Raw genomic sequence first — 9519 nt, forward strand, 5'->3', positions numbered from 1 at the left:
GCCCTTCTACTACATCTTAACTAAGCAACTACACCCCACCATCTAACCAAACCAGACTACCCATGTATTTTCTTGAACGTATTAGATTTTTCATCTTTCTTCTCTTTTCTCATTCTCGTCCTGGTGGAATGTCTTTGTCACTCTACTCATTAAAAGTTACCTATTAGCTTTTAAGACCAGCTGAAAGCTAATTTCTCCAGGGAAGCTTTTCCTTTCTCCCTGAAACTAATTCCTCTGTTCAACCACAACTGAATTTATATATATATCCATACATATATATATATATGTGTGTGTGTGTGTGTACATATATAACTTTTTTAATGATACTGATACTTGTATCTCTTGTATCATAGTTGTGTACTCGTTTTTTTCTAATTGATTATTGGCTACAAAAGGATGGTAACTGCCTTGTTCATATTTGTAGCTCCTGTATTGTCTTTGTACATTGTTGCATTACTAGGATGTCTATGTACAGATGGGCCACTGGGTGGTGCCAGATGCCTCTAATTTGGATAAACAAGGGAGGTTAGAGCGGTGATACATTGGGTTTCCCTGTGTTGTCAAATCTGCACAACAGGAATAGAGATGAATTTCCATGATCCAGAAACATTCATAATTTCTTTCTGCTCCTCTGTCCAGTTTACCAGAGGAGATAGTGTAGTATATTTTAACTCCTCCAAGTACTTAATAGAGAGTCACAGAACTAAAGGCCTGTTCCCTTATAAACATGTTTTATATAGTCTCAGCTTCCTGGGGCGGGGGGTGGGGGCCGCGGGTCATCCTTTGAATTTGAGTGCCTGAGGGTCTCTGTCTGATTAATAAACACTGTATTATTAGAGTGGCTGGGTGCCCAGAGGAAATCAATGCCATAAATAGGAAGCTGGCAAGTGGCTGGTGGCAGGAGTCAGGAAAGTTGGCTTGGAGAAGTGTTTATTGTAAAGTAGAAAAATAGCAAGGTAAGAGGAATGAATTTAAACCTCTTTCAGCTTGAAAACAAAAATTGGGCATGGGGAAAGTAGGACTGGTTGATTCCAGATGGACTGTGGGACTTAGGACTGAAAAGCAAATTTGTACTTTGGATGGATCTCAGCCCTGAACAACTGTTCAGTTATGAGTGGTATGGGACATCTGTCCTCCCAAGAGGAACCAGGGACTGTGTGGTTCTCAGATATCTGTCTTACTAATAATGGAAGTATTTTCTACCATTACCTTTTAGTTTCAGAAGAAATTCTAAAACTTTGTATCATGTAAATATGGGTGTCTATGTAGGAGACTTGGGCACTTGAGTTGCAGAATGAAGGCAGCCAGACAAGACTGCTGGATTGGCTTGAGAGAATGCTGGGATTATGTAATGCATGGGAACTCACTGAAAGTGAGTTTAGATCTTAGTAAAGGAATAAAGGATTAATATTTTAGATGATGAAGTTCTATTGGGCATGAGGTAAGGTAGAGTTATCAGTTTTCAGAGACTATAGACTCCAAAGGACTTAAGATGAACTTGAGAGAAATTTAAGAATAAAAATGAAAAGCATAAGTATACAGAGTGCAATCACTAGAATGACTTTGAACTACTTTAAGCCTCTGATTGTCTTAGTTGTCCATAAGGTTGGATGCCTTACGAGTTCATCTTGCCTCAAATGTGATTGTTGCTAAATCCTACAGACAGCTTTGGTTGCAGCAAAAATAATTCTGCACTTTAATTTTTAAATAAGAAGACCTGACATTTTTCTCTCATTTACTGTAGCATATTGACCACTTTAGGTAACTTCTGTTCATAATCACAGCCTTGACAATTTAGTATTTTTAATTGTTGGGTTTTATCTGTCATTTAATACTTTGCATGATTTCTCCCCCTTCTTCCCCTTCTCTCATTCTCTCTCTTTCTCTCTCTCTCTTTTTTTGGCCAGATTTATTGGGATATGATATATGTACAGTAAAATTTACCCTTTTTTTAGTGACCCATTCTATGGATTCTGACAATTACATAGTCATGCAATACCACCTCGAATGAGGCATAGAACATTTTCCATTCCAAAAAGTTTTCTTATGCCCATTTCCCCCATCCCTAACCCCAAGCAAATGATCTGTCCTGTCCCTGAAGTTTATCTTTTCCAGATTGTCCTATAAATGGAATCATATGATGTAGCTGTTTGAATCTTGCTTCTTTTACTTAGCATGATATATTTGAAATCCACATGTGTTGCTCTGTGTATCAGTAGTTCATTCATTTTTATTGCTCAGTAATACTCCATTGTGTGGATGGACCACAGTTTGTTTTATTCATGACCAAGCTGAAGAACATTTGTTTCTAGTTTTTGATGAAGCTAAATAAAGCCACCAAAACATTCACCTACAGGTTTTGGGTAGACATATATTTTCATTTTTGAGAACATGCGTGAATGGGATTTCTGGGTTGTATGGTAAGTATGTTTATAAGAAACTGTCAAACTGTTTTCCAAAGTGACTACCATTTTGCGTTTCTACTAGCAGTGTATGAGAGTTCTAGTTGTCCTACTTCTTGTTAGCACCTGATAAAGTAAGCTTTCTAAAATTTTAACCATTCTAATAGGTATGTAAAGGATTTTCATTGTGGTTTTAATTTTTATTTCTCTAATGACTAATAGTGTTGAACATCTTTTCAAGTGATTATTATTTAGTTGTGAGAGATTTTAAATATATTCTGGTTGCTGTCCTTAATTAAATGTTTTTTGCAGGTGTTTTCTTCCAGTCTGTAGCTCATCTTTTCATTTTTTTAACCATGTCTCTTGAAGAATAGATTTTTACTTTCTATATGTCCAGTTAATTAATTTTTTCTTTGATGGTTTGTGTTTTTTTTGTATGTGTGTCCTATCCGAAGAAATATTTGCCGAACCCAATGTCATAAAGCTTATCTCCTTTGTTTTATTCTGGAAGTCGTATTATTTTAGCGGAAGTTGTATTATTTTAGCTTTCACATTTAGACCGATGATCCATTTCGAGTTAGTTTGTGTATACTGTACAAATGTAGGAATTAAGTTTTTTGTATATATGTTTTTGCATTTGGATGTCCTATTGTCCTAATATATATAGTCTGTTATACCGATCTTTTATCTATATTAGGGAAAGGAAGCAGTCCCATTAATTTTAAATGGGAGACATTGACAGAGTATGCTTACTTATTGTACTAACTCCCTTGGGATTATGTTACACATGGGAACTCACTGAAAATGAGTTTAGATCTTAGTAAAGGAATCCAGGACTAATATTTAGATGATGAAGTTCTATTGGGCATGAGGTAAGGTAAAATTATGTTTTCATAGACTACAGAATATTACTTAATATTTTGTCATGTATTTGGTTAAAAACTTAAGGCCTTTTTAAATTAAGACAAGAAAAATTCAGATCACTGGAATTTCTTAGGTAGAAATTAAAATGACACCTGCATCTTTTTCTCCCATCCCCCAATAGCTTAGGCTTTAACCTTCAGTTTGACAGGGATTGTAGTTATTTTTAGAGTACAGGCAGTAGAGCCAATCTAATTTAAACTCCCCCAGCTACCTGGGGCAGTGAGCTCATCAACTCTTCCAAGCTCAGATTGGTTTGCTCTGGACTAGATTTTACCTGGAAATTAATCAAGCATTTGTTGGGAATGTAGTGCATTAAAGAATGAGGAAGATAGTTTGGGTCAAGTATGGTCCCTAACCTCAGTTTACAAATAAGGTGGTATTTTTGGTGATGGATGAGATTCTAGAGTGGCCCCTATACTTGAGACAGTCATAGCATCTTAGCTTGCTTTAATGTGGGCACTTAGGCTCTTAATTCCTGCCTTAGAGTTGAGAGTGTTTTAAATTTCTTCATTTTGAGGAGTTTATATGATAAGAGTAACAGTTCACCCCCTAAGCAGTTGAATTTTACTATTGTCATTGTTCTTGGCTTTCTAGAGAAGTGGTCTCTTGAAGTGGGAATGTATGCACCCCAAGGGGTATAGAAGATGATCCAGTGGTATACAGAAAAAGTGTTGAAATTTCTATTTTTTCTAGAAAAATTAAGCTTAATATTTAATGTGAATTGATTAAATGTTTGTATGTATACACATATTGAAAGTTCATGCTCAGAGTTTTCACTGATGGAAGTTTATTAATCAGTTTTGAGACCACTGCTCTAGAGCATCCTTCTGCAAAAGTTTTAACATGTAATTCTGTTTACCTTTACCATCTCCAGAATTACTGATACTATTGTACAAAAGAAGAAAATGAAGTCCAGAGACAAGTAAGCAGCTCATCCAAGGTCACAACATATGTTAATGGCTTAGCTGATACTAGAGTCTTGGACTTTAAATTTTCAGTCTAAGACAATTTTGCTAAATTCTGTGGCCCCTAAAATGCGATCTTTAGAAGCTATCTGCCTATCAACTTACTGATTAAACAGAGTTGACATAAGCATTCACGGGGTTTTCTCTGTTTCTGAATTTAGCAATAAATTTGGTCAACGTTTTTCCTCAAAGAGGAGATCTCTTCTTGCAAGAACCTTAAACCAGTATCTCCAAAAGATGAGGTCTGCAGCCTCTGGGTGTGGGTTAACTAGGCTTTGTTTTCTCCTGGCCATGGTGGCTGGGAAAACAAATGTGTTTTCTAGAGCCAGTGAGTCTAAAGTTCAGACAGTCCGGGCTTCTATAGAAGTTGATGAGATTCAGTTTTGAGAAAGGTTCTCTGGAGCTGATTTTTTCTCTGAGAGTGGATAATAGTAGGGTGAGAAATATAGTATGGTTGACAGTTTTGATTCTGAAGGTGAGAAAACATTAGATGTGTTCCCAATTGACCATGTAAGCTTATGACCTTATTTTTTAATCTTAACAGTAGTGCAGTTTCCCCCATTTTTGCAATTAATGTAATTAATTAAAACCCTATGTGAGTAAGAAGATATTGCTGAGATACTAAAGAATATAAACAGGAACTTCTAAGAGGGAAAAACAAGTGCAATGTGAGGAATGCTGTACAAAAATATATCAGAGAAGTAGGAGGAAAACAGGTTGCTCTGCAAACAGCTCTTCACTGTTTTCCTTTATGTTGCTTCACAAATCTGTTCTTTTTTTTTGGCTTCGTCTTTCATCATCATCCTTCCAGGTGTTCCTCCCTCAAATTCAGCCTTGGTCTTGCTCTTGCATTATTTCCACTCCTCTGCCTAGGCCTACTATGAGTAAGCTTTGGGCAGCTGTCTCTTGGCAGAGGACACTTTTTTTGGATTTCTGTAAGGGAAAGGAGGAGATAAGGATAAGGATGGGGATGGTTCTGTGATAATTATTATGGGAATGAAAAGGCTTTTGAAAGATGAGAGGCCAGAGTGCCTGGGTATAAGGATTGTAGTCATAATCATATTTTATCTTTTACCCAGTGTCTTTTGTCCAAGGCAGTGAAAGGGCTTAACAAAATTCTGGTCTACATAATATTTTTCTTTGCTCTAGGGGAGTGAGGCCCTGAAAAAATAATGTGTTACAGTGATAGAAAAGAAAAAAAAGCTGATTCCTAGTGAGGGCTTTGCCAGAAAGACAGATCTGTCGAAAGTTAGTGGAATTAGGTGAAATAATGATTGTCATTTTATGAAATGGACTGAGATGGTTTAATGGAAATGTCACCTTTTTCTTCAGTTTTGCATTTGGTGACTGACAATTATTAGTCGTAAGTGGTGGGGGGGATCCTTTATGTTCTTTCTTAGGTAGGGGGCTTCTGAGTTCTAATTAGGCTCTACTTCGTATAATATCGTTGCCCATAAGTTTCAAGCTAGGCATGTGAGTGAACATAAAGCCCAAGCTCTTACTCCTTGAGCTTGATTTCTTTGATCTGTCGGTTTGTGTAAAATGATATAGTCTGACCTGCCTCTTCATGTTGTGAAGACAGTGTTTTATAGAGTTTGTGGATACATATGACTAATATTAGCAGTGGAAGATTCTTGCCTAGAGGGCAGTGCTGAAGCTAGCTTTTTGTATTGAGTTAAGGCTCTCTTCTTGCAGTACCTGTCACATGATACATGCCTGCTGTTCCAGGTTTTATTTCAGTTCCCTCTTTTCCATCTGAGAAAAACACTACCAGTTACTCAGTGAGTAAAGTAAAGAGATTGCAGTTGACTTCCCAAAGATATGTCTGTCTCTTTACAAAGTTTATACATGGAGCGGGGGGAAGGGAATCTGGTATGATCTTCAGCCAAGAAGCCCTGTTTAAGCACATACACAAAAATCATTTTTATAAAAATGACAAAGGCTATACATTGTTAAATCTCATTATTCCTTTTATCATCTTTTCCAGATTATTTCATGATTGTTTCATTTTCTTCCTCTTCCAAATCCAGGCTGGCTACAGTAAACGTCATTCAAGATGTCCAGCAAAGGGAGCAGCACAGATGGCAAAACAGACTTAGCTAATGGTAAGGGGCCAAAATGAAGGAGAAGCTATTTTTGCTATCAGCTGAGGTTCTCTTCCCCTAGAGAGAGTGGAGACTTGGATTTTAGTGGAGGGAGGGAAACCTTTCCTAAGAACGAACCCTTCTTGTATTGTTTTGAGTACAGGAAACTACACAGGAAACACCTTGCACCGTCTGGTACTTTTGCTCCTTCAACTTTTATCTGATTGTTTTTAGAAAATCAGTAATAGAACTGTGCCTCTAAGAGGTCAGATGGTTTGGAATTCTGAAAGGTAGTAACGGTGGATCAAACCTAGGAGATGCTGTTAATAAAGATGGTGGGAACAAAGGAGTGGCTGGGAAGGTGAGGTTCCCTAGTTATGAGAAGTCTCTTTCCATGATAGATCATAGTTTGATAGAGATGTTAGAGGAGAGATGAAATTATAACGTAAAACAACTAGAATTGATCCTGCCGGCCTGCCTTTCTCCCTCCTCCCTCCTTCCCTTCCTTCCACCTTTTGCTGCTGCTACTAAGTGTTAAATCAATGGGTCTAGGGCAGATTTCAAGGCAGGATATCAAGATTCTGATAAGGTTAGCTATTACCTGGGTTATTCTACCAATGCTTCAACTCTGAGCCAACTTCTAAACTAGAGAAATGTCCTTCAAATGGATGATATATTTGGGCAGCACAGCGTCCATCCCTCAGTACTTTGCAAGGCAGGATAATAGGCTAAAGTCTAGTCGATGTGATTGGCAGAGTAATGAAATTGAGGAAGGAAAATGAGATTTTTCAACATGCTGTTTTAGTGCCTCCTTTTTCTTACCACTATTTATTCATCTTCTGTAAAGGAAGGTGATTCAGATTTTTCACTGGACTTAGTTGCAAGACATGGGGTTGTACAGGGGTTTGAGGTGTACAATTGATTTGGAGTTTGGCCATTACCTAGATCAGGGATTGGCAGACAATGGCCTGCAGGCCAAGTCCAGTTTGCCAATGTTTTTATAAAATTTATTGGAACACAGTCATGCCCCATTATTTACATAGTCTTTATGATTGCTTTTGTGCTACAGCAGTGGAGTGGAATAGTTGTGACAGAGATCCATATGGCTACCTGGCTTTTGTCAGAAAAAACTTACCAACCCTTGAGCTAGATCTGGCCATTGACTATAGGGTTCTCTTGCTGAGCTTGTGATATGCTCTGGCCTTTATGTTAATGTGATAGAGCCCCCAAAGTTGATCGTAATTTTAACAATAAATGCTAGGAGTTCTGAAGTTTTATTTTTCCTTCTCCACCTGAAGTGGTAGGTGTAGTACTTTATCTCTTCTCACCACTCCCAATCTTAAATCCAGTTGCATTTAAAAAAACCATACTATTAGAAACAAAAACAAAACAAAGAAAACCATACTATTAATCTTTCTCAGCATATATTTCAGTCTCAACAAATGTGATTCCTCAGAACAAATTGCTGCACTTTTCCTCTTCTTAGCCCATTTGTTTTCACACTGTGTTCTTAGTTGAAGTGCTTTTTGAAGAGAGCTTTGTTTATGTGTCTCCCAACCTTCTATCAGTATTTGAACCTGTTTTCTTTATTGGGTCTTGCCTAAGAGTTCATTGGAAAGTGGTTTTATTGCTGCAGATAGTTTCAGAAATTACTGCTGTAATCCAGATGACTAAGCAATAAGGTGCTTCAGTCTGTCGAATCCTTAAACATCAGTGTAGTATTAGAGTTGAATAGCTCATACCAGAGTCATCCATAGCTGGTCTGCGTTTCCTAACAGCCTTTACTTTTGGCAAAGATAAAATTCGTAGTCATCTAAAGAAAGAAAGCCTTGAGCATTGTTTAAAATTCTCCTTCCCCCATCCTTTCTTCACACCTTGACCTTAGGCTAGAAATTGTGGTCTAGAACATTGCCAAGTGTTTATTGGAATATGATTTGGCGGCTGTTTGATAGCAGAATGCAGTATTTAATTGGAAGGGACTATATCACTCAAAATGACCCAGTTATTTTTTAGCTACCAACATGGCAGACCTAAAGATGATGAACTTTTCTCTCAGGTACCACTATAGTACCCTTCCTTTTTAGCATTTTTATGTAGCTTCCTGATAGAACTTTGTCTCAATAAACAGTTTGTATAACTAAAAATAATATTAAAGTTATTTAATTAATGGAAGTAAGAATACATTTATTAGCAAAAAGTGAGCAAGAACCCACTGAAATGATCACAATTCTCATTTGTCACTTCTACTTCCTTCTGGATTCTTAGCGGACTTTTAGGACATTGGGGAAAGAAACTTTAGGATTTAGGAGGCAGAAAGTAGTAGTGGTGCTTTCTTAGGTGGGAAAAAGTTCAACTCCACATCCACTGTCAGAGTGATTTTAATCAGTTGTTTTCCATCCTTCTCTAAGAAGATGGCTATGCTACCTCTTGTGAGGATGGCTGTTCTTTTTCTTATATTTAGTTAAATTATTTGCTGTAACTAATGGATGCCCATCCAGCAGAACAGAGCCTAAGGTAGTTGTATCAAGCATACTTTCATCCAAATCTGCCAATGCGTTGCCTTTCAAGAATTTATCATAATCTTAGGTTCTGCATTTCTTCACTTCTGTTGAAATACCTTTATTCATGTGTGGCTTTGGTCTTAATCGTTTAAATTTCTTTTCCTTTACAAGATTCCCCCTCAAAAGGTACTCTCTATAAGCATTTGTAATGAAAACTCTTTGAGCAAAGTTGGTTTCTGGGCTTTTTCATATGATAATTTCTTAGACTAAGGAGAGAAAATGCTTCTGATCACTTTTGTATTTCTTCCTTTTTACCTCTCACCTACCCATTTTTCACTTACATGCAGGAAGCCTGTCTAGCAGTCCAGAAGAGATGTCTGGAGCTGAAGAGGGGAGGGAGACATCTTCAGGCATTGAAGTGGAGGCCTCAGACCTCAGCTTGAGCTTGACAGGGGATGATGGTGGCCCCAACCGCACCAGCACGGAAAGTCGAGGCACAGATACAGAGAGCTCAGGTGAAGACAAAGACTCTGACAGCATGGAGGACACTGGCCATTACTCCATCAATGATGAAAATCAAATCCATGATCGCTCAGAAGAAGAGGAGGAGGAAGAGGAGGAGGAAGAAGAGCATCCTCGGCGC

The 9519-nt window shown here is 37.7% G+C and overlaps 1 protein-coding gene across 1 annotated transcript in view; it reads left to right on the forward strand.

Moving 5' to 3' along the window:
- Window positions 1–9519, forward strand: part of DCAF8 (DDB1 and CUL4 associated factor 8) — a 35365-nt gene that overhangs the window by 6915 nt on the left and 18931 nt on the right. The window contains exons 3-4 of the mRNA XM_006922897.3: window positions 6322–6396; window positions 9224–9518. Of these exons, the coding sequence (XP_006922959.1) occupies window positions 6348–6396; window positions 9224–9518 (344 nt within the window). The 5' untranslated portion in view covers window positions 6322–6347. The remainder of the gene's footprint in view (window positions 1–6321; window positions 6397–9223; window position 9519) is intronic.

This window comes from Pteropus alecto, unplaced genomic scaffold (assembly GCF_000325575.1).
Source record: "Pteropus alecto unplaced genomic scaffold, ASM32557v1 scaffold359, whole genome shotgun sequence".
In the NCBI taxonomy this organism is placed as follows: Eukaryota; Metazoa; Chordata; class Mammalia; order Chiroptera; family Pteropodidae; genus Pteropus; species Pteropus alecto.